Source organism: Urocampus carinirostris, chromosome 8 (genome assembly GCF_059441175.1).
Source record: "Urocampus carinirostris isolate Australia breed hairy pipefish chromosome 8, RoL_Ucar_1.0, whole genome shotgun sequence".
Classification (NCBI taxonomy): domain Eukaryota; kingdom Metazoa; phylum Chordata; class Actinopteri; order Syngnathiformes; family Syngnathidae; genus Urocampus; species Urocampus carinirostris.
Genome location: NC_142356.1, coordinates 22116554 through 22139595, shown reverse-complemented (window position 1 = coordinate 22139595; position 23042 = coordinate 22116554). Strand labels below are relative to the sequence as shown.

At 39.1% G+C, this 23042-nt stretch overlaps 1 protein-coding gene across 2 annotated transcripts in view; it reads right to left on the bottom strand.

The window, feature by feature from the left end:
• Positions 1 to 23042, bottom strand: part of sdk1b (sidekick cell adhesion molecule 1b) — a 421825-nt gene that overhangs the window by 3901 nt on the left and 394882 nt on the right. For both annotated transcript variants that reach the window (XM_088341980.1, XM_088341981.1), the window contains 8 exons: positions 13147 to 13333; positions 11614 to 11751; positions 10567 to 10728; positions 9474 to 9599; positions 7146 to 7310; positions 4835 to 4972; positions 599 to 722; positions 399 to 528 (listed from right to left, as the gene is read on the bottom strand). In XM_088341980.1, coding sequence (XP_088198106.1) covers positions 399 to 528; positions 599 to 722; positions 4835 to 4972; positions 7146 to 7310; positions 9474 to 9599; positions 10567 to 10728; positions 11614 to 11751; positions 13147 to 13333 — 1170 coding nt within the window. The remainder of the gene's footprint in view (positions 1 to 398; positions 529 to 598; positions 723 to 4834; positions 4973 to 7145; positions 7311 to 9473; positions 9600 to 10566; positions 10729 to 11613; positions 11752 to 13146; positions 13334 to 23042) is intronic.

The following is a 23042-nucleotide window of genomic DNA, read 5'->3' as shown; positions in this document are numbered from 1 at the left end:
TTGGACGATTTGGTGATATTGGGTAATATATTGGGCAAATACACTTGTATATTTTGTCGGGGGTGGGGACTTAGACTTCCAAGAGAAGTGATTGTGTCTATAATGACCAGAATGTAATTTTAACACACCAGGTTTACGAAAGAAAAATGTCGGATTCAACAATATTGGCTAACGTGGCCGAACTCGAAACGGTTTAGCTACATACGGGCTTTTTTTATTTTAGGAAACGAGGAATGAAGACATCATAAGGATCTGTCTTCCGGCAACCCTCCACAGAGTCAAAGTGTTCTTTCTTGAGTTTTGCCTGAAGAAAGGACATCATGAAATATCTTCACAAAGGTGATTGGTGTGCACACTTTTGCTACTTCCCGTACGTCAGTTTCCCTTTTGATTCTTACCTCCGACTCTGAGACTTCGGTGGGCTTCTCTGTAAGCGTGGTGCTCTCAGTCAGAACGGCCCCGTTGTAGTTGTTGCAAATGTCTTCGTCGGAGTAGTGCAGACCGCCTGGGCTAGGTCTTGGAGGTGACCTAAAAGGATTTATAGGCTCAGCATTGGGGCCACCAGAAAGAACTTGTTTGTGTTTGTGTGTTCATGCACCTGGTCCCGTTCTTTTTCAAGAAGTTGCTCTTCGTGTTGGTGAGCGCTCTACTGTTGAGCTCCAATGTGGTGAAGCCGCCGTTGTCTAAAGTGACCGACTCCTCCATTGAAGACAGATGTTTTCCTGAAGCGCCACAAGGGGGCAGCAGACATTAAACCAACTGACTTCACGCATCATGTTTTTTTCTTTATACGACGTGTTCGCAAGACCAACTAACCGGGGTTCTTACAGCCTAAGGCAGGGGTCTCAAACACTATTGAGTTGGGGAATGATGAAGCTAGGATCAGGGTGAGGTTGGGCTAAATGGGGTTTTCCACAAAAACAGCGCTGAAAAAAAATCATTCTGCGGTTTTACATTTGTCCACTAGGTGTTGCTGTAATGTGCGGTGCAACCAAAAATGAGTCCAAGGAAGACTTCAAACTACTGAGACTAAAAGTGAGCAAAAATCGCCCTTTTTCTTTCATTTTTTACCTAGCCTTTTCAAAGACAAAAAGAAGGAAAATGTTTTTTTTCCTTAGAAACGGAATAAGAAATAGGGAAGAGGGAATATGAAAAAGAGGCAAAAAATGAAAATGGGAATAAAAAGAAATGTAGGGGAAAAGACAGACAAAAAATGAAAAGGAGAAAAAAGTAAAAATGAAAGAAAGGAATTAAGGAGAAAAAAAGATAAAAACAGAATGCAATTTTCTCTTTTTTCTTTTAATATTTAAATTTGTATCTGTTTTGATCTTCCCTCTTTTCTCGAGTCTTAATTTTTGTATTATTATTATGTTTTACATTTGATATCTCTTTTGTTTTTTTCTCTCCCCTTTTTTAATTTATTTTTTATTGTATTCTCTCTCTTCTTTTCAAAAGTAATAAGGTGTGTTTTGGTCACTTTTAGTATCCGTATTTTGGCTTCTTCCGTTGTGTTTAAGCACTCGTTTTCGGTGTTAGACAGAATACAGTGGGAAAATAATACACACTGTCCCTTTAACTTTCATATTAAGTGGGAGGCTTCAAACTTTCATCCTGGGGGCTGCAATTGGCAATTGAACCTCGCTAACACCCTTTATTTTAACAATGCTTTCAACAGGTACGCTGTATTTAGGCATACAACCTTCTCCAGATATTAAAGAAACTCTCTTGATTCATATGAAAAAGGTTTTGGGCAAAGTAATAATACATCTTGGAAAGTGGAGTACTGTAAATTAAATTTGACATTAAATTTAAAATGTCAGAGACACGACCAATACATTATACAACGGGAATGATACATATATCCATCCATTATCTGCAACGCTCATCCTCAATAGGGTCGTGGGGGTGCTGGAGCCCATTCCAGCTATCTTCAGGCAGTAGGCAGTGGATCACCCTGAACTAGTGTCCAAGCACAGAGAGACTGACAACTCACTTGTTCAATCACACCTAGGGACATGCATGTTTTTGGAATGTGAGAGGAAACAAGAGTGCCCGGAGGGAAGCCAAACAAACACGGGGAGAACATGCAAACTCCACAGGTTCGATCTCATGACCTAAGAACTGTGCCGCACATGTGGTAACCACTGCCCTACCGTGCTGCTCATGATACATATATTCATTCCAAAATATACTGTCAAGCTATGATAATATGATAAAACTTTACTTGTGTCTTGTGGGACATGAATACACCTAAAATTTGACTTGATAGATTCTACTTATCATCAAGGAAGATGGAGTCTCGCTGCTTAACATGAAATATTACAATATTTAATTTGAAATTTGTTAATTTGCAGAACAATGTAATGCCTCTGTGTTTGTAGTGCATCATGTCACACTCCTAGTTAAAGGTGCAGTGCCTTGGTTGAGGAGTACTTAAAAAGTCGAAAGTTTCATATTTTATCCATCAAATATGTGTTTACCATTGAGTTCCAAGAGCTCTCATGCTTTATTTCTCACTGCGCCTATCTGCTTTTAGCTTAAATTGATCAGAGCTGTTCAGGGCAGAACACATTAGGTTTGAGGGATAGAGGCTGGAAGAGTGCTGCAGAGTGACGTCATGCTCGTCCCCACACGTAAAATTTTTTTTATATGTCAGTGTAGCATGAAAATGGTGAAAGTAAGAAAAGTACTGTCTGAAATTCATTCCAAACGCCAAACTAAACTCCCAAAAATATGAAAGAACAAGAGTTTATTGAACGCGCCTAAGAAATGCATCTACTTGCATCGCATCATGAAGACTTTGAATGCGATCATGACTTTAAGCAAGTAGATGGCAGCAGAGAGTAAAGAACTGCTTTTCATTTTAGCACATATGATGTTGAACTGCTCTTACGCTTGTATGTTTTGAATTTGTCTGGGTTGAGATTGTATTGTATCTTAGTCTGGAAAAGGGTTGAAAACTAAAGTTCAAATAGTATTTTGATTCCTTCACTGCCAGCTTAATTCGCATGAATATTTTGACAACCCTCTTTATTTTCTTACTTTTTTCTTTATTTCTTTTTAAATCAGAAAGCAAATCCGGCAGCTTGTCGCATGACTGGTTTGCATATCTGCCTCACAGTTTAGAGGTCCTGGGTTCAAATTCATCAACCAGCCTCCCTGTGTGTGGAGTTTGCATAATCTCTCTTGCCTGGGCTCTAAAGTTTCCTACCATGTACCAAAACGGGCTTGGAAAGTCAAAATTATCCCTGAGAATGAGTGCGTAAGTGGTTGTCTGTTTCCTGAAATTGACGGCAACCAATACAGGGTGTCCCCAACCCACTGCCCAAAGTCAGCTGTGATGGAAACTGGAACATGAATGAATGAATGAATGAAGCAAATCTAGGACTATAGTTGAAATGGTAACTAAAAAGCTTTTCACTAAAGTTGCCTGCAGCTTTCTCAAATAAGCTCATAAATGATATATAAACACTACATAAATGCATATTCTGATTTCGTATGCATTGCTTTGTTTTCAGACTCAGATGCTTGAGGGAAGTTAGTACTTGTCCTTGAAACCTGAATGAGGCGGAACAAAGACAACCTTGTTATTCTCTCTGGTGTACGGCTTGGGCTCCTTAAGGCGGACTCATTTCAAGAGTAGATGCCTTTTTCTTTTTCTTCTTTTTTGTTATTGCCTGACTCCAAAGCTGTGAGTCAAACTGTCATGCCTAAAGGATTGAACATCAACTTAAATATTTCTGAAACTGTTTATTTCTATTCACTTGAATACACTGCAGAGCCCTTGCTCAACCAAGGATTACTTAACTAATTAATCCAAGCAGTCACGTCGCTTTTTTTCACCTGAGCAAAAAATCAAACACTAAATATTGAATGTAATTTGTTTAAAATGATCTGGAAAAAAAGAGTTTTCATGTTTGCTTTTTTTCATTTACTAATTTTTTTTAAAAAAAAGTTTGGATTTGTCAAATATGATTCATATACTGCATATGTAATTTAATATCTTTCTTTCCGGGTAAGTGAGGCTTGCCGTTTTAACGTCTGAATTACCGCTATGATACCATTATTTCACAAAAATGACACTAAATGATAAATCCTTTTACGCCCTCCGCAATATTGAATTTGGAAATCATTGAGTTTTTAATCATGTTGATATTAATGATGGATGAATTGTCCTGACGTACATTTATATCAATTTATATTGGATTGAATTGGAGTCAATCAAAAATATGGAAAATCAAATTCTAATTAAACTCTTGTGATTCCAAATCAAATCAATTTAAAAAATGAGTACTAATACCCATCCCTATCAATCACTAAATATAGGTTGATTAAAGGGACAGTCTGTATTATTGGACTAATAGACTGAAACCGAGTGCTCAAACGCAAGGAATAATACAAAATGTGACCAAAATGCACCCTTCACCCCTCATATTTTTAATTTAAAAAATGCATGTTTATATGATAGTTCCTGTATTTTTGCTTTTTATTTAAGTCATTATTGTTTTTATAATAAATTAAGTTTGGTTTATCACTAGGGGGCGCACAATGCATACCACCAGAGAAACGCTAACAGCCGGGTTTTCATGAGCTATTTCAAGGATATTTGAACCAAAGAAAATATAATAATACATGTAGGAGTATTTCCTTTATTCTCAGAAAAAAATTAACTTGTACTACTGCAGCTTACTGAAGAGAAGGACCTTGGTTTGGAATGGATTATGAATTTTAATAAAAGAGCAAAACAATTTTGTTGTATGAAAACCAGTGATGTAATTATATGACTCTTTTATGTTTCTAGTTAAGCTCAGTTATATAACAAAGTAGATGTTACCTGTTCCACAGGCCTTGTACTTGCCGTTGTGTCCGTGCAGCAAAAGGGTGAAGACCAGGATGAGGATTAAGATGAGGCCCACCAGCGCCATGACCAGCAGGAACCACCATTCCTCATAGAAGGGACGCTCTGACAGGGCTGCACACACAAAGCCCACCTAGGTGACTTGGACTGAATTGAATTGTCTTCATTGTCTTTTGATATATCAACGTTGTAAAATATTGCATGCAACGAGATTAGACTGACACTCCAGGGTAAAACATGTACAAGACTTTGGAAGGAAAAAAGATAAAACGAGGCAAAATAATAATTACATGTAGTGCTTATAAAATGCCCAAGATAAAACAATAATGCAATGAAATAGAATAGTGCAATGAAAATAAGTGCAGCATTTAGCAGCAAAAATTAAATAACCCAAAAAAAGTCACAAGGTGTACATTTTCACAGTGTTGTTTGGCAACAACTAAAAAGTGGGGGGAAAAAAAGTCGGAAGATATGTTTTCATATTTGTGTACATTTGTATAAGGTGGCAATGGCCCTTGTCTCAAAGCCTGTTTGTCCTAGATCTTAGACACCTGTAGCGCCTAGCAGAGGGCAACAAAAAGTGGTGGCCGGGGTGGAAATTGTCTTAAAAGGTTAATGGCTCTGCTACAGTATCGCTAGCTGGTAATGTCCTCTAAATTAGGCAGAGAGCAGCCGATGATCTTTTGGGCCTTTGGAGGAAATTGACAATTCAAAATGCCCTAAAATAGTGTTTTTACTCCCAACTACAGTTATGATAGCTTGGCTTGTCTCATCATTTCTTTTTCTGTCATGAGTGGTCCCTTTTGTACATACCGAGGTAATATTAAGCATTGAAATAATACTATTTTGCATTTTGATTATACTCGATAAAAAGATAAGGATGGAGTAAATTTTTTATTTTACTGTTGAAATATGTTAAAAACATAATTAAGGTTCACAGATGTTTTTACTATTGGACACCTGCAAAATAGAATGCCTAGAATGCTAGAGTTGTTCTTTATTTTGACTATTATTGTGAAATATTTATTTTGCCTCACTTTTGCTTGTAATTTTGACTATTATGCACTGTTTACATCATGTTACGATTGGCCTGTTCTTTCACTCCTACACCCTTCATGCCGATTTGCATTCTGTAACATTGGAAATTTGATAAAGAGAAAGGGTCTGTGAGAAGACCTTTAGAACAGGTTGGATTATTGCATCGTTACATTTCTCTCCTTATCGCTTTGCAAGCTCAAAATTAATGTACAGACGCTCCCCGACTTACGACCATTCGAGTTACGTAAAACGGTGGATGCAAACATTTTTTTCGGGATGTCGAAAAATATCCAGACATTGCTGTGAGTTAGATTTTATATTGTGTGCACCTTTTCCCGAGTACAGTGCATTACTGTAGTGCTTCTTTCCGCCACTAACGGCGTGTGGCGCTGTGAGAAGTCACCCAGCATCCCACCCCGAAGAAGATATCCGCTTCCTCTTCCTAGTTCGTGTGTAAACATTCAATACTGTATCTCCAGCACGCTAAGAACTTTGACATTTTTATTGCTTAATATCTCATGCATCCATTCAACATGGTTAATGTAAAGTGTAAAGAAGAGGCGAGCCGTTTCATTTAAAATTAAAGTGGAATATTGACGCCTGATGCGGTTGAGAAAATGGTTTTCGCTTTTTTTGGGCCACTTTTTAGCACGTAGGAGGAAGTCGCCTAACAGTTGAAGCTCATCATCCAAAAGTAAGTTAAACTTGACTTTATTTAACTTTATAGAGCATATTATTTTTTGAAATCTTTATTTAGTACAAAACAATACAGGTTACTTATACAAGCCTTAAACATACCACTTAAATAAACTATAAACATACAAAATATAGCACTGAAGCAACTTACGAACAAATTCAACTCACGAACGATCCTCCGGAACCCATCTCGCTTGTAAGTATTCTTTCTTATTCTGGGTGTCTGCTAAACTTTAAACATACGAACCTGTTACAGTAGTTTCCTTGAAATATAAGCTATCATATCAAATACAAAATACTTAGTTTTGAAGAGAGAAAAAAAGCTACTTAGCCCTGCATTGAGAGAGTGTGAAATAAAAAAACAACAATAAAAAAACAACAATAAAAAACGTTATGTCCTTGATTGAGCTTAAATTTGTTTTGAAATTTTGCAAACCTTGATAGTTTCACTGTCACTAGGTTGCCTGAGACAAAATCTCAAAATCAGCTAACACTCTTCAAGAACCTTCATCTGCTGCTGTGGTTGTGTGTAATCATTTGTGACTGTGTTTACCGGCCAGCGCCGCAGAAGGCGCACTAGGCTGTCCGAAGCCGAAACGGTTGACGGCGATGACTCTGAACTCGTATCCGATTCCGGGTCGCAGGCGCTCCAGCGGCACCGACACAGACCGGGTCCCAGGAGACAACAGTCGGATAAACGAGTCCCACACGCCCTCATCTGCACAGAAGGAGCTTGTGTCAATCAAATAAAAACATTCACGGGAATGAATAGAGCCACTGTTCGCATTCTTGTTCAATTTGTGTAAAGTGACTTGATGCGCTGGTTGCGTTCATCATTTGATGAACGTGCCCAATTCTGCCTTGATTGGCTGACGCGATTGTAATAACGTTGACTCAGTTTACGATTGTGGTCGGGATGCTCGTAATGGTCCAGCAATTTACCGCCGCTGTTAAATCATTTGCCGCTGATGATCATGCCTCTGATAGATCGGCTCATTACCAGCACACGCGGCGGAGTTAGGCTACAGGCTTCCACCGGGATTTTTCCATTCTAATTTAAGACTTTTTGAGACCTTTATAAGACTACATCCAATTAAATTTAGGACCAATCTGACCCATCCGATTTTGGCATACGGATGCGGAGAGGTGGACCCTGGTGCCCAACGCTACCAGGTCACGGCAGCGGGGACTTTAGGGCCTTGCCTTGTGCTGAAGGAGCGGGGAAGGTATTGTGTGCCTGGAGGCCGAACTGGCCCACGGTCAAGACCAAGCCTGGACTAAGGGTGAAACAGAGGAAGCCGTCAGCAAGACCGCGTGGCGCCGGGGATGGGTAAGATCGACCCGAACACCGAAGCGACTCGTGAGAGGACAGGACTGAGTACGGGGACCGATCCCCTGGGGGGACAGAGCAGAAGGCAATGCACCCATTGTGAACGCGGTGACCTCGCCGACGACGACCCGGCTACACTAGCGCAACGAGGCAACCTCGCCCACTCAATCCCTGGTACAACCTGAACCTAGCTATCCTTCAAATAATTCAACCACAACAGGTTAAACCTCCATTTTACGATCCAACATATGGCTGCATTTTCAAAAACGCTGAAATCTGGATTTTCCGACCTACACATTGCATTTAACGGTCAGGGATTGATAAAGTCAGAGAAATTGAAAAACAGTTTTACGACACAACTTTCCATACTTTTGTTAGTTTACTGATTATACAGTTAATAAAAAAAATGGAAAATATATTACATTTAAGAGTTAAATTTGAGACTTGTAAACAATGTCCCCTCTAATTTTCCACGGGTCTGAGCGTTCACACAAATTCGGTGAGCAACGCTTGAAACAACAGTGAGCAACCATAATCCCAAGTGTGGCAAGATAATTAATTATCAAACATGTCCAAAACTTGACATCAAGTTACATTTTGCTGAGTTTCCGGCAATGCAAAATTATTTCTCTCTTTTGAATGAATTGACTGATGTAATATTGCAAAGGTTGTACGGCCTACAAACGTTGTTTGTTCTTACAATTCTTTCACAAGATATCCATTTCATTTTATTTCCTGACATATTTTGTCGCATAATATTAACATTTTTGGGGGCTTATTTAGTCGGTTGTAAGATACAGAACTGTACTTAATCCCATCTTTTAGTGGAGGTACAATGTTGTTTTTAAAATTTCCTTTAAAAAAAATCTCATTGTGTTTATTTTTTCCAAGCTGTTACTTTTTTCTTTTTGTTCTCTATTTACTTTTTTTCCTACATTTCTTTCTTTTCTGGCTTTTTTCTAAATTTTTCCTTCTTTTTTTCTTTCTCTTTTGTTTCTTTTTTTTCTCAGCTTTTCACTACTTTTTCATTTTGGTATTTTTGTATTTTTTGTTCTATTCCCCCATTCATTTAAGTCATTTTGTGCATAATTTTACATAATATTTGGTCATGTTGGGATTAAAGAAGCAAAAACAACCTGAAGAGCCGTTTAGGACCCGAAAGAGCCGGTTCCTTGTAGTGAGCCGAGCTGAAGCAGCCGGTTCTCGACAAACTCCACTGACTTTACTTTTCAACTTCGTTCGACATTGACTTCAAAATACCGCATTTAGGACACAACATCAGGGGAATCCGTTTATTTTTACATTCATGCACTGTAACTTTGACTTAAATCGCTCTTTAATTGGTAATTTTGAGCCCTCATTTTTGTGCGCTGGCTAGATTTTCTTGTGCGCTGAGAATGTGCGAGCACTGCGCAATTGCGCACGCGCGCAGCTTAGAGGGAACACTGCTTGTAAACACAATTCAAGATCTCTTCAAGGGCTTAATTTGCGTTGTTAAGATACCACAGGATCTCTGGGGTACAAAAACGAACGGGGACGTCCGGTTTTCACCTGAGGGACGGGACTCAATCACATAGCCGCTGACGGGTGCCGCCCCGCTTTCGCCCTCTGCCCAGTGGATGGTGAGGGCGGAGGACGCTTTGGTGATGGAGATGCCCGTTGGTGGCCCGGGTGCCCCTGCAAGTTCACATATAAACACACTTTGGATTACATCACTTAGATATCAAAGTTCAAAATGTGGGCAAACTATGGTCCACATTCTACACGCAGCCCAGTCTAGCCTCTTTAATCCAGATTTCTGAACAAAACCTTTCCAAGAAAACCACAACAATACATTTTTTGATGTCACTCTTGGTGTTGTCTTATCCTCCATAAAAAGGTTTCAGGTTATTGTTCATAATGTGACATTTTAGTAAAATAGTGGGCCAGCTATGACATGCGGGCTACATATGGTCTTCAAGCTATTTGATCTGGCTGTTTGTTTTTTAATGGTATATTATTTTCGTGTTCATGGCTACCCAGCGTACTAGTGACGTCATCAAATCGGAAAATCAGGTAGCTTAGCATGTTAGCTTCTCGAGACATATATTAAGACGACCAAAAATAAAACGGTAGTATTGTTTTTTATATGCAATGATACCTCCGAAATAACACGGTTTGGCGTTTTCCGAATCAATTTTGACCAGTATTACTTTGCATTAATTCTGAGTCTTTTAACTCATTATATCCTATTTATAAACCAATAAAAAACGTCATATAACAGATACATAAATGTCTTCATGTGTATCTATTCATAAATACAAATTAAGAAAATACAATTGTTGTTTCCCCTTTATGATTGGCCAGGGTATCGAAATCGAAACTATGGGCAGATGCATACAAATTTAGCTCGTTTTTTTTCATGTTATGTATAATATATGATAATTTCTTGACCCATGAGTAATTAAAAAATGCATGTTTTGTTATTGATATTTTTTCTAATATTTCAAATCAACAATTTATTTAATGTATGTTTTTTTTAATTACAAAAGGGCTCTAAATAATACACACTGTCCCTTTAATTATTATAAGCCTTCTATTCATAAGCAAAATAAATCCAAATGCACCACAAGATATAAAAGTCGGCACACTGTTATTAGCTCACCTTGGACGGGCTCTGCCGTGAGGTTTGCGCGGATCGGGGGTCCATAGCTGACGGTGAGGGCTCGGACAGCGAAAGTGTACGTGGCCCCCTTGACCAGATCTCGAACCTTCAACCAGCGCTGCCAACTGCCCTTTACGTCCACAGTCACAACCTTGCTGACGCCTTTGCAAACAAACACATCCAAAATGGGTATGGTAGCCAAAAATTTTACTCAAATAAAAGACTGAAGTCAAAGCAAAAAGTAGTCTTTTAAATAATTACTTGAGTAGAATAACAAAAGTAATTGGTGAAAAAACTACTCAAGCACTGGTAACTGTGGGAACGTCTTATTATTGTTGATTTTTGTTATGTTTAAACTAACTATTAAAACAGATCATGAATCCCTAATGCCCCCAATAAGCAGGTCGGCGCCTTGCATGGCTGCATGGCCGCTATTGGTGTGTGAGTGTGTGTGCATGGGTAAGTGTGAAGCTCATTGTAAAGCACTTTGGGAGGTCTTCATTGACTTGAAAAGCGCTATATAAATGCAGACCATTGACCATTTACCATCATCAAATTCCATTCAATCAACAATAAATTAACAATAAACTATCAACAATAAAATCTGCAATTGTAAGTCTGTTTGGGTGAACCCTATGTGGATTAAAAAATAGATACGTGAGGCTACAGCTATATACACTGCGCATACAGTAAAGTAAAAACAAAAAAAAACCCAACAACGTTATAACCCTGCACACAAGTGCCACCTGGTGGTTGTTTGGGTTACTGGTCAAATATGAATAAAAGAAATGCGGCTTAGGAGAGACAGACGTGCACTTATGTGGAGGGGTTTTAAGTAACTGGTTCAATGTAGCCTAATGTAGCGGGTAAGTGTAAAGTTTATTCTTTAAAAAACTATTGAAGTAAAAGTCAATTATAGTGATTTCAAAATACTCCTAAAAGTACAAAATATCCTGAAACTTAATTAAATGTAACAGTCAATAGAACTCGTTAATATCCAACTCTGGCGTCACGTCACATGTATTTGTTATTTTTGTGTTTGCGTACCTTGCACCGGAGCGGTGGGCCGGTACATGACCTGGTAGCCCTCCAGCAGGCCGTTGGGAGTTAGTGGAGCCCCCCAGGAAACGTTGACGCTCCCACCAGTCACCTCGGAGAAAGACAAGTAGCTGGGCTGCCCAGGAGCTGATGATACAACAAATGCAGAAAATCAGAAATATTCTCTTTTCTAGGTGAAGACCTCTGGCTGCAGTATTTTGTAAAATTTTCTTTAGCTCTGTAATATTCTACATATTTTTACACTTTCTTGAAAATAATCCCACTTAATAGTTTAATATTATGCCATTTTATTTGTATAAATATTCATTGCTTTGCAATTTGTAGTCATAACATTGTAATATGTATTTTATTTGGTTGTTGTAATGATTGAAATCTTATAAATGTAGTCAATTTATAACCATCTTGTCCATACTGAGTTACTATTACACATGGAAGTATACTTTTGGTGTTTTTTATTGTTTAAGTGTTAAATCTTTGACGGTCGCCACTTTTTGCTGTGGTTTCCCTAAAGGAAATAGTTTTTCTTTAATTAATGTCCTAAATAAAGCACAAGGCTCAAGGTTCATTAAGAGGTGTTGTAAATAAATATTCAATGTTTTTTTTGACAAATTCTAACGACTATATTTTGGACAGATGTAAAGTCTATGCACTGATGGACATATGGTATCAATACACCGTATTGTATTATTGTAGTTTTCACCATCCGACAAGAAACTTAAAGTCTCAATAATAGGTCCACTGTTTTCAGGGTCCTTCTTTGCCCGTTTAACTTCGTGTCATATCGATAACACTACAGTTGCTGTCCTTGAAACAAACGTTGCATGACACATTTTTCCTTCATGGAGACAACTTTTATAACATCAAATATTTATAATATCAATATTGAAGTATCATGATCCTGGTTGTATTAGGAAACCAAATTTTTACTTCAAGACAGAATTAAAAAAAAATCGTATTGATTCGTTTTTAAATTTTAATAAAGCTAGGGGACAGGTTTGTGGATATTAGACACTTTAATTTCAAACAGCCATAAACTAAACAACAAGACTCATTGCGAACACATTAATATTAATAACATTAGTTATCTGTCTTGAAAAACCCCAACATTTTCCTAATACGATCACTTTTGTGATACTTCAATCTTGATATTTTAAATTAGGGGTCTGCAACGTGGTGCCCCCTGAGGACAGCTGAGATGCGTACAGACCTGTTCTGAAAATAGCTCACCAGTACTTGGTCAGTGTGTTATTTTAGTAAACTTATTTTCTAAATGGTTGACTGATTCTATTTGACCCTACTTCCAATAATTAAACTTGTAATAACATACTAACAACATAGTTATAACATAAGTTGTTTTTTAGAAATGCAGAATTAACTGGGTGCCCTTTGCACTAATTAGTAACAAAAAGTAACTCTCCACTTGTAAATGCTTAATATTAAATAAACAACACATAATGGCAAATTGTATTGTTTACTCTTTTTGAATGAAGCAAAAACTAGAAGGAAAATAATGGCTTTTACCAGACTGCAGAGTTTGTGCTCCACGGGGGTCACTGGGCGGTCCATCCCCGGCCGTGTTGAAGGCGGTAAGAGTGACCAGGTATGGTATGTAGCTGCTCAGGTTAGTCAGGAGAACGCGGGTGTCCGGGACAAAAATCACTTTCACCTTCTCTGTCTGGTTCTGTTTGTTCTTCTGCCAGTAGTGCACCTACCAAAGGAGAGGAACTGTTAACAAAGTCAAGTGCTTCGTCCAAGGCCCGTTCGTCATCTGCCTTCAAAACTGCCCCCTTAACAACAGTGCCTGCTGTGTACGGTCACGTTATCTGCTCCTCGACACCCACTCGTTAATTCCGATGACACAAAACTTGACTGTAAACGCTTCAACGGTAAGGATGCTGCTGCATGAAGGAAAAAAAAAACAGAATGATGCAGACATTCTTTATGATGCAGCTCATAGTGGAGGTCGCTGTTCAGTGACCTTCAGGGGAAGGCAGGTTAGGCGGGGCCTTAAAAGTCATCACTTAAATATAACAAATAAAATATATTAAATTGTTATATGGGCAGCACGGCAGCGCAGTGGTTAGCGCTTGTGCGGCACAGTTCATGTCATGGGAACCTGTCGTGGGTTCAAATCCAGCTCCAGACTTTCTGTGCGGAGTTTGTATGTTCTCCCCGTGCTTGCGTGGGTTTCCTCCGGGCACTCTGGTTTCCTCCCACATTCCAAAGACATGCATTTCAGGTGAATTGGCCGGTCCAAATCGTCCCTAGGTGTGAATGAGCGAATGAGTTGTCTGTCCCTGTGTGCCCTGCGATTGGCTGGCAACCAGTTCAGGGTGTCCCCTGCCCACTGCCCGATGATTGCTGGGATGGGCTCCAGCCCCCCCGCGACCCTACTGAGGATAAGCGGTACGGCTAATGAGATGAGATGAGAAATTGTTATATTTTTTCACAAGTCCTTTCTCATTTAACTTCAATTTTTGGATTAATACCATTAGTATTCTAATGAATTAAACGTATTACTTAGCTTAATATCTGCAGATGCAGAGTGAGCCATGCAAATCCATTGCCTCATGGCACAGGGCGATAGTGAGACCAAGGTTTCTGATTTGGCGCACTCCTCAGCCTTATATCATAGTATTAGTGGTAGTATAAGCCAACAGCAAAACAAGTCATCCAGTAATTTATTTCTCTTTGCATGGTCGTTTTTTCCCCCATAATAGATTATTACCTATCCGGTGATGCTTAAATCGAAGGAAGCACTGTATTCACTTCATTTATAGGTTAAGGTCAGACAATAGAACATTTTTTTCTATGCCCTAGTTTGTATAATGCTTACCTGTTCGACCAATCAAACGATGAATCAGATGTAGGTTTAAATATTTGTAATTCTGACCTTGCCTGGCCAGACACCTCACCACACTTCACTGTCACAGTTTTATTGTACTTTTATAAAATATGATTTTTCATGGATTTTTACAAGCTAGTCCAAATGTAAAAAGTATAGGAACATAGATGAGTTGGAAAGTTGAACTTGTTTGATGTTTCTAATTATCACAACATTTATGCAAATTGGATTCAACTGTATTAATACAGTAAAGTCTAGGGAAGCTCTTTAGAGGCCAACAGCCAAACCCTGAGTAGCCCAAAATGCTGTTCAGCTTTTCTGAATGCAATGGCAAACAGAAAATGCGGAAAGCATCTGACTTGGCATGATTCTAGAAACGTCAACAGTGTTGGACACGGTAAATGTAACACAACAGGAAGTAGAACAGTTGAAGAAAATATGCCTGCTAGAAATTACACATGAGAAAAATAAGAACACAGGGTGAATGTGAAAGTATTATAAAATAAATTTAAAACAGTATTGTTATCAGATGTATTAATTTATAATAACACATTAAATGGTAATGGTAAATGGTCTGCATTTATATAGCGCTTTTCAACTCAATGACCTCTCAAAGCGCTTTACAATGTGCTTCACACTTACCCATTCACACACACACACTCACACACCAATAGCGGCCATGCAGCCATGCGAGACACCCACACATTACAGATTCCCGCAACCCCAGAAAGGATAAGATAATGGATGGATAGATGGATGGACATTATAGACTAATGTCCATCCATCCATCCATTATCTGCACCGCTTATCCTCAGTAAGGTTGCTGGAGCCCATCCCACCTATCTTTGGGTAGTGGGCAGGGACACCCTGAACTGGTAGCCAGCCAGTCACAGGGCACACAGAGACAGACAACTCACTCGCTCATTCACACCTAGGGATCAGCCAATTAACCTGACATGCATGTCTTTGGAATGAAGGAGGAGACCGGAGTGCCCAGAGGAAACCCACGCACGGGGAGAACATGCAAATACCACACGGGGAGGCTGCGGTAGCTGGACTTGAACCTCTGCACCGTGGGGCTGCGCGCTAACAACCCAGCTTCTGTGCCACCCATACAGACTAATTTAGTATTTGACATGTGTCAACAAATTCGACAAGTAATAAAATAAGTTGAAAAGTAATGAAAAGTACTGAAAACCCTGGGTATTGAGAAAATGAACAGTTTTGCGACATCTGGTGGGAATTTTCAAAACTGCACGTGATTATTATTATTATTATTTTTTGATGCACCTCATTTTTCCATGCGCTGCTCTCAGCATTGTCTCAGGGGCCGGAATAAATCCGTTAGTGGTCCTGATCTGGTTTGCAGGCTTCATGTTTGACACTAATGTTTTAAATGTTACTTTAACACACACTAAGGTGTTCAACAATTTGTGTTAGCACTAAGTTAACAAGCCTTTGTCAACCTTAATTAACACATTTTTAGGGAAGATAACAATTACTGACATTATTTTGCTATTCGAGGCAAGGCTATTGCATTTTATGTACAGTACTTGTTTCTGTGGGTCCAGATTCTGGTACATATACACAATATGGGTTGTCCTTGACTAAAAACCTCATAGCTGTGAGGCAGACGCGCTAACAACAAATTCACCCCGCTGCCAAAGTTCATTAACTGTGGGCAGTAATGAAGACGCAAAGGCTATTTCAGGCTCAAATGAAGCAATCTCGCCTCTGATGGAAGCCGTATGCTTATACCCACTTTCAGGTGTCAAAAATGTAATCTATTTTTCCAGACGAATGTAAAGCTCTGACCAGATGTTTTGGAGGAATATTGCTCTTTTGGGGCCCTTCTGGCTTTCTTGGCTGATGAATGCATTATTCTTTGTTTAAGAAAAATCATTGTGCTGTGTTGACTTGACCCTAAAGTTTAACGTTTTGCGGTTTGCTTTTTGTTTTGAACCAAAACGAGATGTGAACTACTTGTTGAGAGGACAAAAAACACAAAATATTTGTGTGCACAGTGCCTAAACCAGTGACCTGGGAAGTTGGTGTCTGGTGAGGCACAGACGATTCGCAAAAAATGGAACCTACATCTTTTATACATCATTTGATTGGCAGAACAAGAAATCAATATGTAAACTTTAGCATTGAAGAAAACATCTTATTGTCTTAATCTAAGTTATTAATAAAGTCTTTGGGCTTCTCCTTTTGAGTAAAAACATCAATAGATAGGTAATCACCCAACATAAAAAAAAGTCATTGGAATAAGAAATAATGTACTGGATGGCCTGTCTTGCATTTATTTAGCTTGCTAATACTATCACAAATTGTATTATTTGAGGCTGACGTGTGGGCCAATTTAGAATACCTCGTCTCACTATTGCCCTCTGTCACGAGGCAAGATAACTGTGTGCCTCACTCTGCATCTTTAGATGCTGAGTACAGCAATGTTACATACTGCTTTTTTTAAATAAAAGCATCAGTTGATAGAAAATCCTGCATTATTAAAAAAAGTCCATGCATCAAGAAAAAAAATACTGGATGGCTTGATTTGCTGCTAGTGTCACAACCAGCACACAGGGTAGACCCAATCGCATAACGTTTTCTCACAATTTTATTGAAAGAAAGAGGAAGGGCAGCACCCGCGTTCCGATTCTCGTTGGACGCGGGAAGCAAGTCGCTCTCGCAATCGGATAGTGTTCCGAATACGGAAGTGGATCTTCCATAGCGGGCGATGGCGGTGCCAGGGACGGAAAAACATGTCGGACAGGAGAGCAAAAACGTGGTCGGGGCCAGGTTGATAGCCAGGACGAAAGAGCAGACGTGGTCGGGATCAAAAACGGGTCGAACCCGGAGACAAACGGGAGCAAAAAACGGGACAGGCGAGAGTCAAGGTCAAAAAAGGCTTGCCTTGTATCAACAGAGGTTCGCAGACGGACTGACAACAAGGGAATGAAAGGACTGGGTTCAAATAGTGACAAGGAGCCAATCAGAACCCGTGGCGGTTGGCGCCAAATGAGCGGGCACAGGTGAATCAAATCGGTAATCATGACAGCTAGCTTGCTAATGCTATCACTAATCGTATTGCTTCGGATTGAGGTGTGTACCGAATAAGAATCCTTGAACTCACGTCTGCCACGTGGCAATAGAATTGCGTGCCTCACTCTGCAGACGCTTAGCACCGTAATACCTTACATATCAATTGTATTAATAATTTTCATAATAGAAGGTGAACAATTTGAAATAGAAAATCCAAACTTATGGTCAGAAGCTGAAGACGCCAAAGATCCAGCATTGATATTAAAGCTACCTAGTCTTTCTTTTTTACTCAAAGTACGACATGAGTTAAATAACGGGCAGTGTAATGCCAAACCGCTGTAAATGAGCAATGGACTTCTATTGAGCGGCCTTCGCGACGCATTCAAAGTGGCATCCTCTCACCCGTAACGCGATAAGTGCAACTCCTTCCCTTTGATCCACTTAAGCACGAAGCGTGTATAGGAAAGACATGATGGTGCTAAGCGGCAGCGAATAAAGGCCCGACACGGAAAGTGCTGGGAAACTCTCGTTTTTTCCCCCCCACTCACGCTAATTGCAACAACGGCACCGGCTGAGCCTCTTGCATTATAAATGAATTAAAAAGGAGAGGTAAGAAACGTATCTTGTATTCACCAGAGCTTTCTGAGGGAGAAAACAGAGAGGAGGAAGATAGGACAGTACATTCCACTTAGTTGGGTTATTTTTAGCTGTGATAATTACAGACATTTTAAATTGGTATGAATCAATGCCTTGCCGTGAGGTTCGTGTCTGGTGAGGCACAGTCAGAATTACCAATAAAATAACTAACGTCTTATACAATCCTAACCCCCCAAAAACAATACATAAACTATTGCATAGAATATCCTATCTTGTAAATTAAGTCTATGCTCCTTTTGAATAAAAGCATAGACAGATAGCAGGGTTTGTACACCTTTTTCATGGCATAATTCAAGCACTTTTTAAGAAATCCGTTGTGACTCATGTATTTTGCAGCTCCACAAATCTATTTGCAATTTACACATGCGATTATTAATCTTCTGTGCACAGTTTTCCTTGCCCTCATGTTGGTTATAGATCAGGGGATGGTGTGTTATTAGTCTGTAGTTTGCAATAATCTGTGGTCTGTGCAGCCCTTTGAGACTCTTTGTGATTAAGGTCTATACAAATAAACATGACATTACTTGACTTGACAATATCTTGAGTAAATAGTGAATATATTTGTGGATCTGACCAATATGTGTGTCAATCTTTCTGAGACAAATCTTTCACCAAATAGGTGTTGAGTAAAAATGACGTAATATGATGTAATATGTAGCTTAGAATTTCAGGTGCGGAAAGTTCTTCCCATTACAATTTGCCACTGGGAAACGCCACATTCATTTTTTTCACGGCCCACACTAAATGTCTATTTTTGATACTTAATCCTTGCCAGGGTTGGGTAGGGTTACTTTAACTTGATTACTTTCAATTACTTTTGGATTACTCCAATACCAAATATGCTGATAAAAGACAAAAGAAACTATATATGAATAAAATGATGACTCACAACACGTGGTAAGCTTTCTCTCCTGGCTTTGATCTCTTTGATCTCCGGCAAAACTAACATAAAATGTGACAGAAACAAAATGAAAATAAATCCAAACAGCTTGCCAACATCATTTTTGCCGTTCCATGTATTCCGTTACTCCCCAAGCCTGCACAAAATTTTGTCAATTTATTCGTATTTAGTTTATTTTGTCTTTTATTAGCATATTTGGTATTGGAGTAATCCAAAAGTAATTGAAAGTAATCAAGTTAAAGTAACCCTACCCAACCCTGATCCTTGCACTAATAAACATTTCATATTGCCTGTTTCGGTGTAGCACGCACCTGTCTTATTGGTCGCAACCCGTAGGGGGCGATGACACTTCAATGGACAATGCCGTACAAACTGCTGTTAATCAAAAGGAAGAGGAAATGCAACGGCAAAGCTAAGCCTCTGGAGAGCCGTGTTGGCGTTGTTTTTAAACAGACTTGTAGAAACAAGGTAATCATTTTAAGCATTTACAAGAATTCCACCCAAAATTCAATACATTTTCAATCCTTGAACACATAAAGTTAAACATTCAAGAATATTTCAGTTTTTTCTAGTCCATTGACTCACTGTTAGCTTCCCAATACTATCGCTAATTTTCTTGTTTTGGGGCTGAGGTGTGCGGCAAATCTAAATCCCTAGTCTAACTATTGCCATATGCCAAAAGGCAAAAGAATTGCGCGCCTCACATTTCATCTACAGACAATCAGCAGGGTAATATATTACTTAGTAATGGTACTAATCATACCTATTATATTTATAATATCATGAGAAAATTCAATGGTTTTGAAGAAAAAATTGTGCGGTTCAATCAGAAACAACCTTAACATTGAATAAATATCACCATTCAATATAGTTTTAATTCTATATATCCATCAATTGCACAACATTGATACATAGACGTTAAATATGCATAGATACATATTAAGTGAATCCCTTAACCACTAGGGTCGTAGTGGCACCATTTTCTGTGGTGCGTCTTGGGCAATCACAGCCTGGTGGCGCCCATCCCTCTCCAGGCCAAAGTGAACCCCTATCCCGAAGTAATTCAATTATTGCTTTTAGCTTTGGTGTTCCACCCCCAATTTCTTTTAAAAATGTAATCTAATCCTCATTCAACCACACAACAGCAAATTCTAGGGTGCCGCCGTTCACATCCATTTACAGGTTGGAGAGCAAACCCCATGAAAAACACTTGAGGGCAGCACCACACCAGCGAAGTGAGATGGGTTTGAACCTCCTTGTACCAAAATTTCCAAGTTGAACATTAGATTCAACCATCAGAATGCAAAAGTATGTCTAATATTGACAATGGAATTTCAGAATGGATAAAGACAGTTTTCAGATTTTGAAGAAAATAATAAAAAATCCGTAGTAGCATTTGAGAGCAGAATTTTAAGTTTAAAGTTTAAACTACTTCATGTAATGACTCAAAAAACTGCAAACAACAAAGTAGAAATCTTTAATCACTTGATTGTGTAAATTTGGTATGAGTATAACCAGGGAAGAGGCCCTTTTTTCAGCCGGCTGTTTTATACCCAAAGCCGGCCCACGTAGCTATAGAAGAGGAATTTGTTTGGAATAAAGTCAGGTACATGTAGATAAGTTAACAGAAAACACTTTACCATTTTAATTCAATGGAAAATTATAAAAACATTGTGGTATGGATATATTTACCTCTGTACAGTATCAGTAATTTGAAACGGAAATTGCAATTGCCCTTCCAAGGGATTGTTAGGCTTTTCACTACTCTTACTCTTATGAAGTAGCCTCACTACACACATTTTAAGTAGACTACTTAAAAACAAAACAATGCTCTATGCAACCTATGTTGATAAAAATGTCAATGTCTATAGAGATTAGAAATTCCTTTTCAGTGTACATCAGCAGGAAGTTCCTGAGTCAGTGAGCTTCTTAGCCTTGTTTTTACAAATTTTGAAGCAGAGAAGCTCCGCTCACATGCAACCTGAGTAAAGGAAAGGGTCAACAGGAATTTATATGCCAGCCCAATGACATGATAGGCAACTGTGGGGGGGTTATATTGTGTGAGGACCTGCTTTTTTGTTTTCTTTTCTTTTCCTTTGTTTCTTTTTCCCCAAACTTTTTTCTTCTTTTTTCCTCTTTACCTCTCTTTTTTATTCTTCCATTTCTCATTTTATTTGCATTCTTTTGACTCTTTTATCCTTCTACTTCTTTTTACTTTCTTCATATTGTTTCTTCTTTTTTCTCACTTTTTGCCTTTACTTAGTTTTTTTTCTTCTGTTGTTTCTTTTTTCATTATTGTAATTTTTTTCTTTTCTTTAGCTTTATTGGTACCCCATAAGTAACTTTGTGCATATTGTTACGTACTTATTTTTAATATATGGATAAAAACAACAAAAACAATCTGAATAGGCTTTTGAGAGCCGAAAGAGACGGATCTTTTCAGTGAGCCGCTTCTGAAAAAGGACACATAATTCCCATATGAGCTTATTTGAGTATGAGGAGCTCGTTTCCTGGTAAAGACAGTTAACTATTAAATTCTGCAAACACGTAGAACAACACACAACCGCAAACAGACATGACAGGCAAAAAGTGCAAAATGAGAAATTAATAATTACAGTCCTTCTTTTAACGTGTTTCTTTTCTTTTCCCGGCTTTTTTGGCTACACCTAGCACCTTCCTCCCCTCTATTGTACCTGACTTATATCAGCCGCACTGTTCTGTGTTAATTCTACCGCTACAGAAAAGAAGAATGGTAAAGCTAAACAAACTTAAAATTTGGGTGTGGGGAATTCTCCTAGATGATAAAATCACCTCATCTACTGTTCTGAACATGGCCAAATAGCTGACTGAGAATGAATGCAAGCGTAAGGTTAAGGCCCGGTCACACAGCCTTTCACGGGCGTATTGCGGCTGAATCACGGCCAGAAATTTCTGCCCGTGAAGCAGACGCTGTTGGACGCATTGAGATCACGATACAGACGAGATACAGCAGTGCTTTACACGCGGTAAGAAATTCTCACGCGGTTGGCCGCGCGAAAAAGTTTTGCGCTGCTCAAAACTTTAGACCACGGGTAACCGCAGGCAGCACACGTGGTATACACGAGGTAAAGACGCGGTCCGAATGTGCTAGGACGTGCTACGGCCGCGGCCAAGACGTGGTTACACGCGGGTAGGACGCGAAATTTTAGCGGGTAATCGCGGGTGGAGCACGGTCATAGCACGTTTGTTCTGCACCTGTATCGCGGTGTTATCACGTGCATTAGCGCGTGTACAGCGTGTAAGCACGGTCAAACGCGATGCAGTCGCCGGCGTCTGTTTCGCGGGCATACCACGGGTAAACAGCGGGTTTAGCCAATTTTGCACATTTTCCACCGCGTCTGCTTCACGGGCAGAAACTTCTGGCCGTGATTCAGCTGCGATACGCCCGTGAAAGGCTGTGTGACCATGCCTTTAGATAGTGCAAGTGACAGATACATGTTAAAATGATTTATCTGATCCAGCTAGCCCAAAGTCCACTTTGACATGAGCCGGCCTTGGGGAAGTCTCCCGTTCTTCCCGATGAGTCACTCCCTAATTGAATATAATTGTTTTATATTTGCAGAAATCAACAGATTTAGTGATTAAAGTATAAATTGTGATAGACATCTGGTTTCATAAAGCACTTTTGATATTTATAAATTCTAGATGGCGTTCTTTATCTAAAGATGCACTCAAAATGTATTGACAGAGTCTTATTGTTTTAACCCAGAGCACTGTTTTGAGGAGAAAAATGAACATTATCCGACTTTTTTCCCCCCAAATTTCGTATTTTTCAAATAATGCGTAATTTGTAATTTGCTACAAACTGGCATGGTAAACTAAAGAAGATTCAAAGTATTGGGTAGCTCTGTGCTGTGACATTAGCAATATTCTCTTTTAATTGCTTTTGGGAATTTTAGTCAACCATCTGAAAGGATTCTGGTTCCCCTGATT